The 22673-nt window shown below is 39.4% G+C and overlaps 1 protein-coding gene and 1 long non-coding RNA gene across 3 annotated transcripts in view; one reads left to right on the plus strand and one right to left on the minus strand.

Moving 5' to 3' along the window:
• The window catches only part of LOC130708596 (uncharacterized), a 22550-nt gene extending 13728 nt beyond the window's left edge, over positions 1–8822 (plus strand). Inside the window, exons 3-4 of the long non-coding RNA XR_009008856.1 lie at positions 6037–6108; positions 7294–8822. This is a non-coding gene — a long non-coding RNA (uncharacterized LOC130708596). The remainder of the gene's footprint in view (positions 1–6036; positions 6109–7293) is intronic.
• Positions 3715–22409, minus strand: ASNS (asparagine synthetase (glutamine-hydrolyzing)). Of its 2 annotated transcripts, none has more exons than XM_007164794.3 (13): positions 22258–22409; positions 19122–19157; positions 18252–18449; positions 14436–14673; positions 10958–11143; positions 10604–10705; positions 9987–10114; positions 8819–8945; positions 7325–7431; positions 6745–6845; positions 5166–5247; positions 4920–5075; positions 3715–4055 (listed from the first exon to the last, which is right to left on the minus strand). In XM_007164794.3, exons 3-13 carry the CDS (start codon positions 18435–18437, stop codon positions 3846–3848), a joined length of 1623 nt encoding a protein of 540 aa, XP_007164856.1. In that variant the 5' UTR covers positions 18438–18449; positions 19122–19157; positions 22258–22409; the 3' UTR covers positions 3715–3845. The 2 variants fall into 2 exon arrangements, with proteins under 2 accessions (XP_007164856.1, XP_007164855.1); XM_007164793.3 differs by having other exon boundaries at positions 18252–18523.
• Between the last annotated feature and the right edge of the window lie 264 nt (positions 22410–22673).

The following is a 22673-nucleotide window of genomic DNA, read 5'->3' on the forward strand; positions in this document are numbered from 1 at the left end:
TACAGTATTAAGGTGAAAAAAATCTTTTAAATTGAAGCATGGTTGATTTACAATATTGTTAGTGTCAGGTGTACAGCAAAGTGATTCAATTATATATATGTATGTACATACTCATATATATATATTCGTTTCAGATTCTTTTCCATTATAGGTTATTACAAGATATTGAATATAGTTCCCTGTGCTATACAGTAAATCCTTATTATTTATTTTCTATATAGTGGTGTATATCTGTTAATACCTAATTTATCCCTTCCCCTCCCCCTTTTTCCTCTGGTAACCCTAAGTCTGTTTTCTATGTCTGTGAGTCTTTCTGTTTTGTAAATAAATTCATTTGTATTACTTTAAAGATTCCACATATAAGTGATATCACACAGTGTTTATCTTTCTCTGTCTGACTTACTTCACTCAGTATGATAATCTCTAGGTCCATCCACGTTGCTGCAAATATCACTATTTCATTAAGAAAAACAAACAAACAAACAAACAACTCTTAAAGGGCACATCATCCACTAAGGTGTGCGAATGAGGTTGAAAAGGCAGGACAAGATCAGCTAAGAATCTTTTCGTTTCTGCTGAAGGGATTGGATTATCTGTTGGTAACAGAGCTGTGTGGATGAGAAACCACATGCCTCCTTAGCACTGGGTCATCAATATCAGAAAAGTCCAGGAAAGCAGGCTTGGCCTGTATGTAGCTGCTGAGTCATGTGCACATGTCCCAGTGGCTACAGTTTCTTCAACTACTTTAGTTGCAGAAGAAAAGGCTCACTTTATACCATGTGCCTAGCACGTTATGTAGGTCTCACAGGCAGTTTGTGATCTAGCGAGTTGCTGCAGTCATGGTTGACCTGCAGGACTGAGTTATCTCTACTGTCAAACTTTTGGGTGGTATCTAAAACTACACCAGATCACAGAGTCACTAAAGTTAAAAATCTGAAGCCCAAGCACATACCCTCAAAAACTGGCAGTTTGTGGTTTACGGCATACCTTAATCTTGCAGTGCACCCTGGGTAATCACTATCAGCTAAGTCTCCCAAGCATTTCTGGTGTCACTTAGCTTGGCTGGGTGAGGCTGCCCCATGAATGGACATGCCTGGCATCAAATCATGCCGGGTTTAAGCAATTCAAGCACCTACAAGTACAAGACTATCATTAAGAGTCACCCAATATTAATTAATGACATTTCCTCGGCTTTCTAGAGACTTTTAAAAATTTATTTTATTGAAGTATTTACAATATTGTGTTAATTTCTGCTGTACAGCAAAGTGATTCAGTTATACATATACATATTAGTACATTATTCTTCATATTCTTTTTCATTCTGCTTTATCACAGGATATTGAAGATAGTTCCCTTGTTTATCCATTCTATATATAATAGTTTGCATCTGCTAATCCCAAACTCCCAGTGCATCCCTCCCCTACCTCCCACCTCCCTCCCCCTTGGCAACCACAAGTCTGTTCTCTATGTCTGTGAGTCTGTTTCTGTTTCATAGATAAGTTCATTTGTGTCATATTTTAGATTCCACATGTAAGTGATGTCATATGGTATTTGTCTTTCTGACTTCATTTAGTATGATAACCTCCAGGTCCATCCATGTTGCTGGAAATGGCATTATTTCATTCTTTTTTTATGGCTGAGTAATATTCCATTGTATATAAGTACCACATCTTCTTTATCCATTCCTCTGTTGATGGACACTTAGGTTGTTTTCATGTCTTGGCTTTTGTGAATAGTGCTGCTTTGAACATTGGGGTGCATGTACCTTTTCAAATTAGAGTTTTGTCTGGGTATATGCCCAGGAGTGGATTGCTGGGTCATATCGTAGTTCTATTTTTAGTTTTTCAAGGACCCTCCATACTGTTCTCCATAGTGGCTGCACCAATTTACATTCCCACCAACAGTGTAGGAGGATTCCCTTTTCTCCACACCCTCTCCAGAATTTGTTTGTAGACTTTTTAACGATGACCATTCTGACCAGTGTGAGGTGGTACCGTATTGTAGTTTTTATTTGCATTTCTCTAATAACTAGCGACGTTGAGTACCTTTCCATGTGCCTGTTGGCCATCTCTATGTCTTGTTTGGAGAAATGTCTATTTAGGTCTTCTGCCCATTATTCAGTTGGGTTTTTTTGTTGTTGTTGAGTTGTATGAGCTGCTTATTTTGGAAATTAAACCCTTGTCCATCACATCATTTGAGAATGTTTTCTCCCATTCCGTAGGTTGTCTGTTTTATGGTTTCCTTTGAGCAAAAGTTTGCACATTTGATTAGGTCCTATTTGTTTACTTTTGCTTTTATTTCTATTGCTTTGGGAGACTGACCTAAGATAACATTGGTACGATTTATGTCAGAGAATGTTTAGACTTTTTAAAAATAAGTGAAGGCCAACAGGTAGGCTTAAACAGTCCCCAACTTCCAACTTACCAGCTAAATTCCTGGCCTACTCACTCTTCCCATGGAGCATTCTTTTATTTACCTGTACATCAGCAGTTTCCTCTTCAAAAATTTGTAATAACTAAATTCATCTTTAAAATATATTTCAAAATCCTGTCCCTAAATAACCAATGAGCAGTCAAATGAAAATCTACCTGTTCATTGAATGTTTCCTTGTTATATATTCTCTTCTTCCAACTAGTTTTGGAATGCTTTTTCCTTTTATCAGAAATGCCTGGCTCTAGAACAGGGCTTGGCAAAGTATGGCCAATGGGCCAAATCCAGCCCACTGCCTGTTTTTATAAAGTTTTAATACAACACAGCCATGCCCATATGTTTGCATATGGCCTTGCCCATTAGTTTCCATACTGTCTGTGGCTGCTTTTGCACCATAATGGCAGAGCTAAACAGTTCCAAGAGAGGTCTGCAAAGCCGAAAATATTTACTGTCTAGCTCTGAAAAAGTTTGCTTACTCGTGATTTACAACGATAGTTCCAGAAGAGACACTGGCTCAACAGAAAAAAATATAAATTACTATCCGTGGATGAAAAATGTTGCCTGCCATATCAATAAGCAAAGGCTACTGCAGCCATCAAGCCATGAGCCACCTGCCACTGTGTACCCTGAAGGGATTCAGGATGGAGAAAAGTAGGATACTGGCCCTAGACAGTTAAGATGCATATCAAAGGAATGATTTCAATTAGCCCAAACTGTTGCATCTTCCTAGACAGAGAAATGCACTAAATTCATTAACTTGAGATGTTTGGTTTTAACAGTAATCTTTTGATGTTCCGGACTACCTGGTCTTTGTTGCAAAAACTCCTATATATCCTGGCTCCTCCCTTACCTCTGTGGACCAGTCCCTCAGAACAATGAGAGGCTGTCTTCTGGGCTTAAGTAAGTTTTATCTGGCAGATTTTCTGATGACTTAATTCTCAACTTTTAGGCTGTGCAGTTTTCAGTCAACATATCTTACAAAATAGAGCTGTCAAAGTCTTACAAAGAACTTACCTCTCCCGAGTGTAACTAGACAGCTGTTAGGAATGCAGAAAGAACTAAGGGAGGAAGTCAGAGGAGGACCACACGCAGATGAGGCAAGGCCTGGAAGGAGACGCGAAAGTCCTCTACAGTAGCTTTGCCAGGAGAGGGCGTGTGAGGCTTCCCAAACATCAGACTGTTTCCCCTTTCCTAGCTCACTCTCTTATTGTGATACAGTGAAAGCTGTTCAGTTTCTAGCTACCTCTGATGAGGGGGCTGTATAAATATAAATGACTATAGCAATGTTTCAGATTTAAGACTTTTATTTTTTTACACCCAAGCAAGCCTGGGCAGTTGACCCTTCCTGCCCCCAAGCCTCCTACCCTTCACAATGAGAAGAAGTGTTTACTTTCACTCCACGGCTCGGGGAGTACCTAAGCTTTGGCAGCGGCCTTGTAGTGGGTCAGAGTGCGGGCGGAAGGGTCAGTGGCGCTAGTCCACCTGGGCATCCAGTAATGAGGCAGCCAGTCGGCGCGGCCCGGGTAGTGGCGTTCAAAGATCTGACGGTAGTAATAGGCTTCTTTCGTTTTGGGAGTATTGACGGCAAATTTTTGGGCTGCGCTTGCCATCACCGCATCATCAACCTGCAAGAATAACAAGATAGAAGCGAAATGGTTTTTTAACCAGCATGGAAATACTTGTATTTAATCTGGCTTCACAAAAACAAAAAACAAACAAAAAAAGAAAAGGCATGACTGTATATTGTGTGAGAGACTCTTTGGCTCACTTAGAAAATGCTAAAATACCCTAATATACATAGCTGCAGTGACCTTTAAGGAATATTCACATGCGTATTTCTTCTAAGTGGTGGCTCTAAGTGTTTGATTCATTTGTGCTTAATAATGTCTGGCACCCAACAAGTGCCCAAAAATGTGTAAGATGAAAGTCAGGGGGCTTCCCTGGTGGTGCAGTGGTTAAGAATCCGCCTGCCAATGCAGGGGACACGGGTTCGAGCCCTGGTCCGGGAAGATCCCACATACCGCGAAGCAACTAAGCCAGTGCGCCACTACTACTGAGCCCACACTCTAGAGCCCACGTACCACAACTACTGAGCCCACGTGCTACAACAACTGAAGCCCGCACGCCTAGAGCCCATGCTCTGCAACAAGAGAAGCCACCGCAATGAGAAGCCCGTGCACCGCAACGAAGAATAGCCCCCACTCGCCGCAACTAGAGAAAGCCCACGTGCAGCCACGAAGACCCAATGCAGCCAAAAATAAATAAAATAGATAAATTCTAAAAAAAAAAAAAAGTCAGTGATGACTGGTAAGTCTCCTCTCTCTATTCTAGATGCCACTTTATTCTTACAGAATTCTTTAAAAGAAGTATTGTTTATAGGGCATCTCTCCTGCAGACACAAACATTTAAATTAAATACAAAATGAACAGTGATTACTACTCTGCATCCAAGTTATCCTATTCCAGAAAATACTTTTAAAGACATGATACCTGATGGTCAATGTATTCCTGTAAAATCCTAAACCAGGAATTCTTAACTGAGGTTATTCCATCACTGAAGGCTTCTTTTGGTCGCCAGAGAATCTCTTTAGGTATCAGATTGGAGTCCTCAAACGTCTCTCTCAGAAGATGTTTTTCTATCCCGTTCTGACATGAAAACAAAAGGAGTGTCAGTGAAAGTTCTAAATATAACCAGTATCAATGGTTTTTTGACAGTTTTTATCTTGATTCACCCACCTTGGGGATTCTCATATCTGGTGGCAGAGACAAGTAATAGGAAGAAAATCGATGATCCAGGAAGGGGACTCTCAGTTCAAGGCTTAAAAAGGAAAAGAAGAAAATCTAAATCAAAATGGATATTTAGTGCCTGTCTGTTTAGATTCAGACTTAGTTTCCTAGGAATTCACTTAGCCTCTAAGTAAGGTTAAGATTATAAAGTCATTTTTATAATCCTAAGTAACTGCCCTACGCTAATGCATGAATACAAAAATCTTCATTCAGAGTGCATATTACATCATCTAGGGAGTGAAACAAACTACTGGAGAATAATTACTTTTACTTTCCCTTCTGTAAACTATTAAATTATCTCAAAAATCAGAAAAAGAATGAGTGACCTGATCATTAAGAACGTACTTTGGGGGCTTCCCTGGTGGCGCAGTGGTTGAGAATCTGCCTGCCAGCGCAGGGGACACGGGTTCGAGCCCTGGTCTGGGAAGATCCCACATGCCGCGGAGCAACTAAGCCCGTGAGCCACAACTACTGAGCCTGCGCGTCTGGAGCCTGTGCTCCGCAACGGGAGAGGCCGCGACGGTGAGAGGCCCGCGCACCGCGATGAAGAGTGGTCCCCGCTCGCCGCAACTGGAGAAAGCCCTCGCACAGAAACGAAGACCCAACACAGCCATAAATTAATTAATTGATTAATTGGAAAAAAAAAAAAAAAAAAGAATTGCTCTCTAGCTTTAAAAAAAAAAAAAAAAAAAAAAAAAAAGAACGTACTTTGCCTGGACTTTTCTGACTCACAGTTTTTTCTAGGTGAGACCATCTCTCGTCCTATTAAAAACTGTAATGCTAATCTGTGGTTATTACCCTATCTGCTTGTCCTCACCAGAGTCCCCAGGATTCAAGAAACGGATGATGTGGCCTTTGATGAAACACTGTGGAACACTGGTTTCTACTGAATGTAAGTTATTCATCAGTTAGTAGTAAAAACGTTTGAATTCAGTTCATTCCCCAACCTCATATTATTTTCTAATCTAAATGTGATTTGGTAGAAGCAACTAAAAGAGTTGATATTGGTTGTTTATCGTGTACAGTAAGAGTCTTCAATTCTCCAACATGACCAGCTTTAAAAAGTGAAAACTTTAGCCAACCAGAAATGATACCAAAGAAATCTGTTTTATAGGCTAATCAAATCTCTTGCATCTTCACTTCCCTCTCCCCACACACGGTCCCCACAGCATCAAACTGGCATGGCAGGCGCTCAATGCTCGCAACATGAAAGTGTATAATCTTTATTTCTCTTAAAAAAAAACTAAAAAAAAAGCTGCAAGTGCCTTCCATCTCAGTTGCCCAGAAGTGGGCAAGATGTTGTGCTTTCAAGATGGGAACTCCATCTCAAACCGCCTATCCATGTCCTCTCACCATGACAACAGCACTCTGATTCAGCCTAATCCCTTTGCACTAACAGACAAGCTTCATTTTCTCTATAGAAGGCATACTTTGCAACATATACTAACTGGAAAGAAAGAAATCGACCACTGAGCCTTTTGTTTTTTGAGGTTATCTTTACAATCGCTTCCTAAAATACCACGTTTACCCATGGGCAGCAGTAGTTCGATCTGCTCGGAGAACATCAAACAAATACAGTTCCTTCAGAAGCCGCTCACTCTCCTCCTCGGCCTTCTCAGGGGAAGGAGCCTATTTTGCAAACAGAGCTGAAGTTACAAATACACCCACAAGCTTTGCTTCTGGCACATGAAACAGTTTTTATATCTTACTCGTACACGTAACTCCAATTCTAAAGGTGGGTAAGACAAAAAGCCAAACAGAGCTTAGGGAAGGGAGTAAATGCTTGATAAAATGTACGGTCCCTCACACCAAGACTGCTAGTGCTAGAACAAATAAAATGACATGCTGTACAACAGACATAAGACCATAGGCGACTAAGAGCAGAAACATGATTCTTAGGCTTAACTAGTTTAAAACAAGATATTATCGGACACTATTAAGACTTCTTTCTCCCCCCAAAAATACAGACACTATCAGATTTCCTGATATGCCTCACAAGATATTCAACGTGTTACTGTTATACCAAAAAAGAAGATAGAAAATAGGTAAATAATAATTCATACTTTTCTTCCCCTAGGATCAATATCCTTCCATTTGAGAATGCTTACCTTGTGAAAATATATGTAACCCTGTGTAAGTTCATCTGAACCTTCTCCAGAGAAGATCACTACGCTATCCGTGTTCTTCCGAATGTACTTTGAAATTAAGTACATACCTTAAAAAAGAGACAGGAATTATTGTTAATGTCCACATAACCCTCTACCAAAAATGCCTTTTATTTGATTTCTGGAAATGACTGCAAGCTTTGCTATTAGACTAGACTCTCTGTTAATATAAAGTAGTTTGCAAAAGAATGACCTTATATCTACAATATCTTTAAATGTACCTATCTTTTTATGTACTTAATCCAAAAGTTGTATTGTTGTGATGAAATACCCCAAAACCCTTCCACAATTTTATATATAGGTTTTAAAATGTTACTGCTTTCAGACCAAGAATGTCTATCTGAAAATTTTGCTAAACAATGTTAAAAATGCTAAAAAATTTTGCTGAACAGTGACTCAAATATCTTAAATGTGATAACTTTCACACCAGTATCACTATAAAAAAATTAAGTTAGGGCCTTGGTAGCTTAATTTTTAAGCTTTTTTAAGCTTCAGGGCTTTTTTTCTGATACTTACTCTCCATTCAGCATATTTCAAATACAGTTAAGAATATTGCATCATTAAAAGATGCTGGTTGGTTCTTGCTCCACATCCCTGTAAACCAGTATCTATTCTTAACTGTTTTTTCATTATCACCTCCCTAGGGATACTTTTTAGATCTTTTTCCCTAATCTCCTTCACCAATGAAGTATCAGTACCAGAAATACCGTATTTCTGTTGATGTACCATGGCCCTTTGGAAGGCCAGAAACCACTGTAATGCCTAAGATTTTTTTGCCCTTCAAGAACTAATTTTTGCTTCCTTGGGAAAGACAGCACCTCTGTACTATTACTGCAAAGTTTAGAGCATGAGGGTGCAGACCCTAAACTTTGCAATGGAGTCCTGTCAGATTCTGCATCCCTTAAGAGAGGCATATCTCAGCCAGTAGCATATTAGAGGCTCAGCAAAATTAGATCAGTCTGATTTGGAGTATACTTCTAATCTCAGTGTGTATCCACAGGGTAAACTAGTTATTTCTTGCTGCACAATAAGTTATTGATTGATAAGTCGTATGATGGAATATTTACCAAAATATATCTAAAATGAGCATTCCTTACAGAAATTAGTTACAATGTAGACCTATTTCCCTATACAGCCCAAGAAACTTTTATACAGAGAAACTGGGGGAAAGGTGGTGCAAAAAATATGTATCTACTTTTTGGAAAAATATAAATGGTGATACCATAAATGTGGAAGTTTAACTATGTACTTATTGTTCCTCTCCAAAAGAGATTTCAGGAATTCTTAAATGGCCTTGTCTTCAACAATTCCTGACACAGGAATTTTACCTGTGTTCATTCTTGAGTACTGTTTTTTAAACAACTGCTTGAAACAGGATTGTTTAATCCTTACACCTTTTCAGTATTAAAAGTATTTTGGGATCATAAAATACCTTACCTACTGAAGCACGGACTGTTGTAATATCGTAAGTTTCCAAGGAAAATATGACTTCATCCAGGACCTGAATGCCTTCCTCAGAGTTAAAGAGGACTTCGTGGTGTTCGCTCCCAATATGATTTGCCACCTGATTATACAAAGAAATACCCACAGGTTTGTGTTTTAAAGAAAAGGACTACTCTTGAAAATGAAGCAGGACTGTAGTTCACAACACATTATGAATTAACAAGGGCGTTAAACAAACAAGACAAACTAAGCGGAAATGATTCCGTAGGCCACCACAATAAGGGGAAATGATTCTCTAGGCCACTGCCTAGAGCCCCACCTAGTCAGGCTCCCTTGCCTCTCTGTGTCTGCCCTCCACTGACCACCGAGAGGTAGAGCTCCCATCCACTCTTCCCACTCCAAGACTTCACCCTAACAAGCATGCCCCCCACTCCCCCTCACACTGATTTTACCTCCTTTTGGCCCCCCTGCAATGCCTAATTTTACATCCAGGATGTTATTCCTAAATTAAATGGCCCCTCCCCTCATTCTGTTTTCTTTGGCTATTGTGGATTCATTTAGCAGTGGTCAACTTGCTTTGGGACCACTTGCTTGCTCCTTCTCATCCATTCTATGCAAGTTTCTCCAAAGCAGGAACAAGGTCTCCCGCACACTGAATGTGTACAAGGTCCCCTCTGCCCACAGTACTTTATAAAATAAAAAAAATGAAAAGTAAAAAGAATAGCTAACATCCTCTAAGTACTCACTACACGCTAGGTTCTATCCTACACACTTATATTAAGTATTATGTAATTTTCACCTCAAAACTATCCCATAGTAGATACTATTACTTCCATTGCGTAAGTGAGGAATTGTGTGGTAGAACTAGGATTTGAAACCAACAGTCAGGCTCTAAAGCCTGCAGCCTGAACCACTATACCATGCCCTAACTCTCAAAAGGGCGGAATTATCATAGGGTCTTTGTGAGGACTGCATGGGCCGTGATAGATAAAAGTACCCAGAATACAGTGTACAACACAGTTGATATTCAACAGGCATTTCACTCCATTTTAATATATTTAATTCAAAACAATTACCTAAGTCAATGCAGCAGCAAAGTATAGAACCATCAATTACTAACAAGTCTGTCTTAACTACATAACAGGCAAAGACAGTGTCTTACCTTTCTAGCAGCTAGTAAATCGGGACTGTCTTCCATGCCAATCGCAAATGTCTGGAGAGGATACTGTACTTGGGCCTCTTTTAGCTGCTTCAACAGGATGGCAGCAACCAAACTGGAATCCAAGCCACCTATGAGCAAGACAGGAAGTGTACTGGTTATGGGCCTTACATAAGAGAGGGACAGATATGATTTACATTCCTATTAAGCACTAAGATTATAGAGTTTTACCATTTAAAATCCCTAAGTTTTATAAATTGAAAATCAACTTGAATAAGAAAAATCTAACATTTAACCTGTGATAATGGTAACAGTATTTGAATTGGTTAAAAACCACTACACACATTCTAGGACTCAACTCAAGATGGTAGAGTAGGAGGACATGGAATATTCTAAAGAATGTTTAGTAGCTCACTCGTGCCAATATAATTATAGTATCACTTTAAGTTGCTACATTATTATGAATATTGAAAGCAACTTACAGAAAACTTTTTCATCCTATACTGGAGGAAAGATTAAATCATATAGTAAGTATTTTATAGTCAAAACCTCCAGGATAGCTATAAATCATTTAACTTAAATATGCACCAAATACAATTAGGTTTTTAAACTGACTTCACCTGATAAAAGGCAGCCAATCCTTCTGTCCGTCATCAAACGTTTCTTAATGGCATTGTCAAAAAGGATTCGGAGATTGTTCTTCACAGTTTCTATCTCAAAACCTATTAACACATAAAGGAAATTAAATAGCTGCAGAAAGCCCGGGCTGAATTATTTACTGAAATGGGTACACAATCATCTGCCTCTATCACGATGGCATTTGCTCAACAGTGAAGTTGGCCAAATTGCAATGTGTCACCTCCAAATTAAAAAGGAAACAGATTTTCGAACTTACATCATTCCAGTGATGTGAGAGTACAGTTTTCCTTTTGGGGAGAGGTGGGGAACAGGTGGGTGGGCTTCTGCTTTCTTACCTGGGAAGAGTTTCTCCACGCTGTCATACAGGGCATGCAGAGGCTCATCTCTACAGTGATGATATTTAACCATTTCCACCGATGCTACTTTGCCATTTGGCTTTAAATCCAAAACTTCATAGTGTCCTGGGAGAAAAGGCTCCACTTTTAAAAAAGGAGTCATGGAGTGCTTCAAGTTAATGAGACCTACATATTCAAAAAGATCAATTTATTCAAATGAGGACAATACTTCACAGTAACTTTCATGATTAGTTAATATCCTCTAAATTCCTATTTATTTTCCCTCTTTAATACAAATATGTGTCCATTACATAAGCAAAACTGGAAAAATATAATCACTCAAGACCCTACCATCTACTTACTAGAAAGGTAATAGTGGTACAGAGATGCACAGAAAAATTACACTGATTTCTAGTAATTCAAGGCAATAGGAAAATCTTCAGTGTTCAATTTCTTCTCCCTAGCTGGAATTTCTGATTTTAAAAAATCTATTTTCTTCACTAAAGCAAACAAATATAAGAAAAGATACATTTATTAGGCAAAGAGAAGGACTTGAAACAATTTTATGAAACTTAATTTTATGATATCCTTAATTTTATCATAATTTTATGATATGACAAGTAGTCACTTGTCATCACTGAGGTATCCTAAGAAAATAGTTATGGTTCCCAGTCCTTTAACAAGCAAAATGATCCATTACGTACTTTAAACTCAGATATTAAGAAGTCAGACATCTATCCCTTACGTAGCTATTATATACTGTGTGAGTTAAACATTATAATTTAAATTTCCTCAATAAGTTCTCACAGGAAGTAACCAACTTGACATCACCATGATCTGTGATTAAAAAAGAAAAATCAGTGGTTTATTATAAACAGTAACAGCCTATCTACACAGAATACTTATTATGATTTATAATTTGAGTTTGTTGACCCAGGAATCTACTGTGTAGTGTGGAATTCAAACAGCAGACAAGCCCCAGATCCTATCACCAGCTAGCAGACCTCAAGCTAGCCACACAGCCCCTGTAGGGGATGAGGAGCAGTTACAAGATTTTAAGCAGGGAGCACCATGACCAAATGAGTTTTTGATAGGCTATTCTAAAAGCACTGAGAAAGGAAAACTGTTGCAGTACAGTATTCTAGATGAGATCATGTTGTTTAGAAAAGGGCAGTGTTAAGGATGTAAAAAAATCACAAGTCAAGAAATTTCAGAGGGTAAATTGGATGTGAGACCATAATTCCATATCAAGGTTTCGGAGACAGTGCAAGTATGGAGTCTACTTTTCCCTTGTGTTCTCTTTGCTGGGCTTCCCTAACAGCACTTTAGGTAAATAACGTATATACTTCTTTGCCATACGATCACAGTAAGTGAGAAAGGATTTAAGGAATGAGGCAAAAAGGCAGACAGGCAGGTAGACCAGATTTTAGGATGTCATTCTATCTAGCTAGGAGATAAAAGATGAATGCCTTCCTCAACTTTATTGTCAAAAAATGCTAAATATGATTTACAAGTATTTTATTCCATTCTGTGGGTTGTCTTTTCACTTTCTTGATGGTGTCCTTTGAAGTACAAGAATGTTTAATTCTGATGAAATCCAATTTATTTTTTTGTTGCTTGTGCTTTTGGGGTCATATCTAAGAAATCTTTGCAAAATCCAAGGTCATGAAGATTTAGCCATATGTTTTCTTCTAAGAGATTTATAGTTTTAGTGTTTACATTTAGGAGTTTGACCCACTTTAATTTTTATGTATGGTGTGAGGTAAAGGTTTAACTTCATTTTTTTGCATGTGTACGTCCAGTTGTCCCAGCACCATTTGTTGAAAAGACTATTCTTTGCCCATTGAATGGTCTTGGAACCCTTGATGAAAATCTGTTGACTGCAGATGTATGGATTCACTTCTGGACTCTTAGTTCTATTCCACTGGTCTATATGTCTGTCCTGCCAGTACCATACTGTCCTGATTACCCTTATTTTGTAGTACGTTTTGAAGTCAGGAAGTGAGAATCCTCCTACTTTATTCTTTCTCAAGATTGTTTTGGCTATTGTGAGTCCTTTGCCATTCCCTATGAATTTCAGAGTCAGCTTGTCAATTTTTACGAAGTAGTCATCTGGGATTCTGACAGAGGTCATGCTGAATCTGTAGATCCATTGGGGGAGTCTGTGCCAACTTAACAATGTTAAGTCTTCGATCCATGATCATTGTATGCTTTCCAATTTATTTAGATCTTCTTTCATTTCTTTCAACAATGCTTTATAGTTTTCAGCATACAGTTTTGCACTGCTTTTGTTAGATTTATTCTCAAGTATTTTATTCTTTTTGATGCTATTTGTAAACACAGAGTAAACCATGTGACCCAGCAAGTCCACTCCTAGGTATACACTGAAGAGAAATGAAAACACAAAAACTTGTACACAAATATGTAGAGAAGCATTATTCATAAGAGCCAATTGTCCATCAACTGACAAAAGAATTAACAGTGGATAAACAGAATGTGGTATATCCATGTAATGGAGTATCTTTTGACCATAAAAAGTAAATACTGATACATGTTACAACATAGGCAGACCTCAGAAACATTATGCCAAGTGATAGAAGCCAGTAACAAAAGACCACATATGATATGACTCCGTTCATATGGAATGCCCAGAATAGGGAAACCCACATAGACTTAAAGCAGATTGGCGGTTGGCTGGGACTGGGGGGAGAGGGGGTAGAGGAGGTAGTTGGAGACAGGAAGTTTAATGGCTGATGGATATGGAGTGATGGGGAGTGACAGCTCAAGAGTACAAGGTTTATTTTTATTTTTTTGGCCGCATTGCGAGACTTGTGGGATCTCAGTTCCCCTGACCAGGAATCGAACCGGGGCCCTCAGCAGTGAAAGTGCAGAATCCTAACCACTGGACCGCCAGGGATTTCCCTACGGGGTTTATTTTTGAGGTGATAAAAAATTTCTAAAATTGACCGAAGCACTGGTTGCAGATATCTATGAACATACTAAAAATCACTGAATTGTACACTTTAAATGGAAGAATTGTATGGCATGTAAATTATACACCAATAAAGCTGTTTAAAAAATGCTAAATTAAAATGAGTCTGTGTGATAGCCATGGCACAGTACCACAGTGCAATAACTGCAGGGCCGGCCAACCCTACCATTACAATGTGACATAGGAAAACTTGAAAATACATATGGGATCAAACCAGACGCAGAGCCTATCAGCACAACAAAAATTGAATGACTTTACTACAGATTTATCTTCTAAGGTTTAAAGAATTTAAGTGCTAAAAGGAGAGTCCAACTCCTTGGCTTTATAAAGAAAAGCTCAGAAAGTCCATGACTCACATAGTCACTTGTAAAAAATCTGGGTTGCCCCATTTGTAAATATGCATTGGATTAGATTTATAAATACTATTTAAAAGAAAACACAGAATCAGGACAATAATGAAAATCTACAGTAAAATTCCATCATTACCTTTAGCTTCTGAACACACGGCCAAAAATCCATCTTCTGTCACGGCTTTAAACAAAGGTCTGACTCCATAGGTATCTCTGCCCAAGAATACTTTCTTATTGGCAGTATCCAGTAAAATAAATGCAAATACCCCATCCAACATACAAACTGTTTGCTCAATTCCTCCTTTGTCATAAAGATGAAGGATTATCTCACCATCCACTTTGGTCTGGTATTCAAATTCAAAATGGTGTTGCAGCTTAAGGAAACAATAGCAAAACAAAAATGTTAGAATCCTTGTGCATTCACTAATTTTTTTTTATTGCAAAGTTGCTTCAGTATTTTTGTGCTTTATAATTTCATGCATGTTAGTGATTTAAAAGAATTATGGCATAAAAATATAGCCTGTTTGAACTCAGAATCATACAAATTCTTTATAACATAAAGCTAAGCCTGTGAAAATTTTAGTTGCACTCTGATAACCAGAATACAGACGCAATGTACCTCTGTATTGCGTGGAGGGACGGAAATGTATATTATGTACATACTGTGTATGTAATACACGTGTATTTACATAAATATGTAAGTTAAGCAAATAGATTGCCAGGTGTCATGGACACTAAAAATGTGTCTTCTTCAACTGTGAGATTTTGGTTTGGGAATATAGTATCAGCTGAGCTTCTTCCAGTTCAGCCTCACAGACTTCCTATGAAAATAGAAAGCGAAAGGACAAACACATTTGGCACTATTCCCTGACAAATAAATGATTCCATCACAATGGTGGAGACAAATGGTCCAACACAGAGCTGCTGGTCCTGGGGAGGACTATAGCATCCCATCCTTCCACCACTGCAGAGGCATTAAAGCTACTTCTCAGTGATGGACAAAATGACGCTGGAGCTTAATTCATCCATATCCCCCAGTGGAACAGCAAAGAGACCATCATTACCACTCTATGTAGAGAGGGTTCAATTAGTTAGGCCCAAACTCCATGGCTCTCCCTCACCACTGGCAAACTGTGAGGGTGAAAACTTCTTGGTATGTTCCTCTTTCTTTGTACTTACTCCTATTTTTGGCTGATAATAGAGAGGAGGTTCACATAAACAAAATCAAGTTGAAATGCTGGGTACATTTGAACATTTAAAACATGTTTTTAAATTTCAAAAAGTAAGTCTCTATGTTTATATGTGTATGACCCGTAAAGCATGCTTCACAACCATGCTCACTCTATAAATTTGTGAACCTTTTGTCTATAAGCACGGAACTGTCCAAAAATGGGCTTTGGCCGCTTCCAATAACTACAAAGCCACCTCCTGGTCACCTCTCCTTGCTCTGAGAGACTGTCAGTGATGATCTCTGTCACTAGGAGGTAGGGTTTGGAAGGGGTCTTCTGCTGACCCTTCTGGCTTAAGTACCTGCAGGATAAATGAGCCTAAAGCATTCGATGATTTCAGCAAGCAACAGCTTCCAAATCTATACTCCACCACCATATCACCATCATGGCTCTTTGGCCTAAAGCTTACAGGTAACTTACTGGTTAATGATTCACGTGTATACTTCCCACCCGCCTGAAGCCACACTTAGCTTAAAGCCTCCATATTCTGCCATCACGCAGAAATCACACTGCCATTTGACTTGCTGGCTGTAGGCCTCTGATGCCCCCTGCAGGGAGGGGGCCTCCTCTTTGCCCAACCTTCACTCGTATTCCTCCTCTCCTTGACCAGTCTCCCTCCACTCCCACCTGCTGGCTGGATTTTAGTAGTAAATTCTATTTTCACCAAAAAAGGGGGACCTTTGAAGCTTATGTTGCAGAATTCTTTATATAAGCCTGAAATGTCAATTCTACTCTTCAGACAGATTTTAGCTGCTCACACTAGATAACCTGAATGATTGGTAGAAGCAATGGAACTTCTCTGCTTCTGAAAATACAACATATTTGGCTAATTTAGAAAAGAAATATTTTCAAAATATTTAACTATTTAACAAAATACACAAAAGCAGCTATGTTGTTCAAGTAAAACATGGCATTTCCTACCTAATTTAAGGTGAAAGTCAGGCTACTACTGCCATAATACAAACTTAGCATTCTCACGTATATGGTACCAACTTGGCTTAATAAGTAAGTTTTAACTGCCCCCTCCTCTGTTCCCACTAGCTTGAAACTCCCTTACCTTTCCTGTTCCACTTCACCTCCAAGCACCTATAAAAATGATGTCTGATGTACAGTAGGCCCTTATTAAATATATGAAAGGAATATGCTGAATAACTATAACGACTCTTCAAATGAAAAGCCTATTCTTGAGTGTTCCTATAAGCGGACAACAAACAAAGACTAAAGCTATTATTCAGAGATAAAAATGGCCAGAGGGTGACTAGAATATAAATCCCTACTCATGAATGATAGGCATATATCAAGAAGTCTCAAAAAGTACCGAGAAAAATCACAACCAAATGTATGACCCTTGAATGAAATCTGGCTCAAAACCAAAAACAGCTATAAATATATTCTTGGAACACTTGGGAAATTTTAATATGAACTGGATATTAGAGGGTATTATGGATTCTTAGGTAAAATAATAGTATTGGTGTTAGGTAGAAGAATGCCCTTATTCTTAGCAGACAAATGCTTACATATTTAGGAGTAAAGTATTATAATATCTGCAGTATACCTAAAATGATTAAGCCCAAAATTGAATGTGTGTGTATACAGACAGAGAGATAAAGCAAAAAAGGCAAAACATTAACAATTATTCCATCCAGATGCTCAATGTTCTGTGCTTTTTTGTAAATTTGAAATTTTCAAAATTAAAAGTTGGGGAGGAGAGTGACAGAAACATAACTCGCAAATTTTAGATTAAAAAAATTTCTTATGAAACACTAGCCAAACAATTCCAGATTGCAAGGCTCTTAGTAAATGTGGCTTCCTCGGGTTAGAATTTCCAAACCTTCACTACTCTCATCCTAAAAGTATGCTTTCACCAGATTAAAAAGCTGTTCCAATTTTAGTGCTGCCGGAAGTCTTACTTCTTGCACTCCACTGCATCTGGCTCCCTGTCTATCCTTTGCCTGACTAATTATGCAACAGCAACATCTTAAGGGCAGCATTAAATATAAGCTACAAATGTGATCACCCACAAACTATTAAATTCTATCCCTGCCTTAAAATCTTCAAATCTCATTGCTCTTAGAATTATATTCTAACTCCTTACCAAGTCCCCCTTGCTCTGGTCCTCCCCAATCCCACCTGGCCCTTGTTCACTTATGACAATCCCAGGGTTCTATTCCCTCTGCACGAAAGTGCTCTTCCCAGCCCTGCAAGCTAATCCTTGTCCATTCAAGTCTGAGTTCAAGTGTCAATTCCTCAAGAGGCTTTCTCTGACCACCTATACTGAAACTGGATCTCCCATATCCATGAGCTCCATATTCATTTTTTCAGAATGTCTAGTATATGTACAATGATTTTTTTTTGTCTGCTCCCTAATGGAATAAACTCCTCTAGCATGCAGACCTACCTCTCATATTTACTACTGTATCCCCAGTGCCTAACACAGCCTCTAATTAACATTCAAATTCATAATAGGAAAAAAAAAGATTCTAAGAGTTAAAAACCTGAAATGTAATCCTCTTTTTATCTTTTTTTTTTTTTTTTTTTGGTGACCAAGTCATTTCACCTCTTTGTGCATCGGTGCCCTGTCTCTCTATATATAATTGGAGCAAATGAGAATGAACATGGAAAGTGTTTGAAAGCAAAAAGCATTATACAAAATAAAATTATTATAACCAACTAGCTCTGAGGCTTAATCACATCCAGATAGCTTCTGGTTTTATTCTGTTTACCTTCTTGTGGTTGTAGATTTCACCGTTGTAACACAGCCACAAGTAAGGATATTTCTTCACTCGAATTGGCTGCATTCCAAACAGCTGGTCAACCACTGCCAACCGGTGAAATCCAAAGCAGCAGTTGGTATATCCATTGACATTCTCAAAACGAAATGCATCTGGACCTCTGTGTGCAATCTTCATAGCACTCAGACACTGAACAGAAAGGCAGTCGTCACTGCCAAATAGGGCCCAAATGCCACACATGGTGCAATGGAGCTATGGGCTCTCTATGCAGAGAAAAACAGACAAATTAAATATTCAATATCCAATCCAAGTCTGTATTCAATCTTGATTCCCAAAACTTGCATAAGCCACTTCAAAGACTGAAATATAAATAATCTTATCTACAGCAATTTTCCAGTAGGTTGGCAGGCACACAGGGACAGAGAATGATTTAATTTACTTACAAGTATTCAGGAAAGATGGATGACCTTTACATCCAGCCGGCTATAGCAGCTTAGCCCCCAGTCAAAGCCTGCATCCCTCTCACATTAGGATTTGGTCAGCTAGAGCTAGCAGTGTTCAGGCCACATTCTGTTTTGTATCCAAGGTTTACACCCAAGATACAGATACACATGCAGGCTGACTCCATCCTTGCCAGAGATCCCATCCCCATTCTCTCCATCCCAGAATCCCAAAAGCCCTGAAAAATCCAAGAGATGCTCCAGATTACTACAGTCACCTCTTGTGTCTCCTTGACAATTAAATGCCTCTTTTTACCTGTACTAATAGATGTATAGTGGGTAGGAAAGATGATCATACATACTGCCTAAGTGTACATTAACATACACAGCTATTATAAACATTTCACTACTTCTAGCTTACCTCCAAGTGACTTATTCAAACACGATCAGAGAAATTCTAAAAAGAAAAGAGAAAGCAATATTATCTGATATCCTAGTTTAATAACAACAAAAAAATTTAAGTTGACAGAGTTACAAAATGTTCACCATCAAAATGTCCTAAAAGACTCTCAACGCTACCTTGGTGAGTAAGAAAGCAAAGTAGGTGGGACATACACAGTAGTATCTCAGAAAAACAATTTGGCTCTTCCCTGTAGGCCAAGAAGCAAATAAGTACTTCCTACAAATCTTAATTACTTTGCAATTCAAATTCAATTCTCAACTGTGAAATAAAGAGCAGTTTTAGTTGAATGCTGTCAGCTCAAAACAGTTACTTTACCTAAATATCTATAACTTGCAAACTACTTTGGTATTTTTTTAAATGCAAATTTCCAGCAAATGCCTAGATAAAAGGTATCAAGAAAAAATATAAATATTCAAGTTACATCAATCACTTGGAATAATCCTCTAAAGACATTTCATTTGTATTTAAATGAACCAAAGCCTTATTTGGAGCTTTTATGAGACCAGATCAAATTAATGGAAAATGGTATTAACTAAAACAACTTGGAAATGAAGTATCACATGTCCTATGCAGCCCCTCCCATGCATTTGGCCAAATAGCCCATAATCAGATACAGGAACATCTCTGAGATATTGTCAGTTTGGTTCCAGACCACCGCAATAAAGCAAGTCACATGAATTTTTTGGTTTCCCAGTGCATATAAAAGTTATGTTTACACTATACTGTAGTCTATTAGGTGTGCAATAGCATGATGCCTAGCAATGTACATACTTTAATTAAAAAATACTTTATTGCTAAAAAATGCTAACCATCATCTGAGTCTTCAGCAAGTAGTAATCTTTTTGCAGTGGCAACATCAAAGATCACTGATCACAGATCGCTAAAGTTTCAAGTTACAAAAATGTGACAGACAGGAAGTGAGCAAATGCTGTTGGAAAAATGACACCTATGCAGAGTTGTCACAAACCTCCAATTTGTTTAAAAAAAAAAAAAGCAGTACCTGCAAAGCTAGGTATGCTTGGATTTACTTCAAGATTTACTGGGAAAATTCACTGAGGTTTAAGTGAGACGACTATTGATAAGCCATCTAACTTTGACTCTATACCAATGAAAAATGGGCTGGGAAAGTGCTCTGAAATCATGTGCGGTGATTAGTCAGTCATTTACCTAAGTCTTCCTAATGCTGCTTAGTGAATCCCATTAAGCATGCTACAGAAACACAGTAAGCACTAAATTGGAGGGGAAACAGGGGCGACAAACGATTGCAAAGCACACTTATTTCTCCAGCAGGAAAAGCAAATTAAAACTATCACTTATTATTTTTATTGGAAACAGTCTTACTTGCAAACATCCTACTTGGCAACGCTTTTTCCTACTGCTGTTACCTGTTCCCAGTAATTTTCCACATTTCCTCATAAACGCCTAGAGCAGTGCTGTCCAATTGAAATGTGAGCCACATGTGTAATGTTAAATATACTAGTAGCACCATTAAAAAAGTAAAAAGACAAAAGCATAATAAAAATTTTTTTTAAAAAGTAAAGAGAAAAAAGTGAAATTTCAAATAGATTTTAACACAATGTCCTGAAAATAGTATTACGTCAACACGTAATCAGTACAAAAATATTAACAAGATATTTTACATTGCTTTTCTCTATTAAATCATCAACACTTTAAGCATATTTCAATTCGGATTAGCCAGCACTTCACGTTCTCAATAGTCACATGTGGCTAGTGGTTACTGAATTGGGCAGTGTTGTTTCAGAGCACTTACTCTCTTAAACCAATGCTTAAAAGCAAAGTGATATGGTGAAGTTTAAGATTTCAGCAACTAACTCCTGCACAGGTTCAAGACCTAAATTACTTTTTTTTTTTAATAGATCTTTACTGGAGTATAATTGCTTCACAATACTGTTAGTTTCTGTTGCACAACAAAGCGAATCAGCCATGTGCAGACACACGTCCCCATATCCCCTCCCTCTTGAGCCTCCCTCCCATCCTCCCAATCCCACCCCTCTAGGCCATCGCAAAGCACCGGGCTGATTTCCCTATGCTATGCTGCTGCTTCCCACCAGCCAACTATTTTACATTCCGTAGTGTATATGTCGATACTACTCTCACTTCGCCCCATCTTTGCCCAACCCCCCATGTCCTCAAGTCCATTTTTTATGTCTACCTCTACTATTTACCATAGCCAGGACGTGGAACCAACCTAAATGTCCATCGACAGATGAATGGATAAAGATGTGGCACATAGATACAGTGGAATATTACTCAGCCATAAATTACTTTTAATTAATCTTATAATAATGAGATCAATCAATGAAAAAGTTGAGTTACTAGTGCTTTTAAATTATTTATCAAGCACCCCGGGCAATAGATGGTAAAGAAATAATGTAGGCCACAGGCTGAGGAAAAACACTGTCCCTTCATTCAAAATAATAACATTAATCTGAAACTGGCCCTATAAAACAGATATCCATTGAGAAAAGGCATGCCCGTTTCTTTTGCCTTTTCCCATACCGCGCCGCCTGTCGTGCCCAGATCTCTTCTGGGCAGGATTTGCTCAGCAAGTCACTTGTTGAGTCTTGCAGTCTACACAGATGGGGGTAGGGGTAACTAGGTGAAGGGGTGGAGGTTGCCGGAGGTGAGGGGGTATCCTCCGAGCCCTTAACAGACAGCCCTGCAGACCCTCCCTCCCGGACCAGGACCTAGCGACCGCGTCGCCCCATGACTCGCGACTGCACTCGGGCCACATGCACCCTCCAGCCCATCCGAGCGGATCCCCTGAAATGCGAAAAATTCCGCAGGCTTCGACACAATATAATACAAAATAATGAAATTTAAAATGGCCAACTTAAACCGCCGCCGCCTTCTCTCCAGAGCGGCAGGGCCTTGGTTCTGCGGGTCACGCGGTCCCCCCTCCGGGGCCACAGCGGAGGTCTTTGCTCGGCAGCAGCCGCAGCTGCAGCGGACGCCGGGATCCGCGTCTGCCCTCCCGTCGGGCGGGCCAGGCTGCCGCGCATCCTCCTCCCTCTCCCGGGGCAGCCCCGCGGCACGCTGGGAGGGCGCCGCGGCCCCCGGCTGCCCGGCCTACCTGGGATCCAGCGGGGTGAGCGGCCGGGCGAGCGTCAGGTGAGCAGGCTGCGACTTGCGGGCTGGGGACCGCCCCTCACCTCTCACTTTATAACCGCCTGGCTCCTGTAATGCGTGCGGGAAGTTTCATCACGTCTGGCAGGACCAACCAGCGCGCAGAGGCGTGGCCCGCAGGGCGTGAAGGCGCTAGCCCGGCCAGGACTGGATGCGAAGCGAGGGAGGCGGAGGAACTGCTCTGTTTCTTGCTTCTTAAAGTGTTAGTGCACCTGCTGAAGGAGAGCCTCAGAGGTCTGGCCAGGTGCCCCATTGACACCTAGGATTACCTTACCTGCTGTTCTGACAATTCATTAATCTTCCGCACTTGTTTTGTTCTTAGGGAATCCATCAGCAACTGATTGCCATATCCCCTCTGCAGAT

This window comes from Balaenoptera acutorostrata, chromosome 7 (assembly GCF_949987535.1).
Source record: "Balaenoptera acutorostrata chromosome 7, mBalAcu1.1, whole genome shotgun sequence".
Lineage (NCBI taxonomy): Eukaryota > Metazoa > Chordata > Mammalia > Artiodactyla > Balaenopteridae > Balaenoptera > Balaenoptera acutorostrata.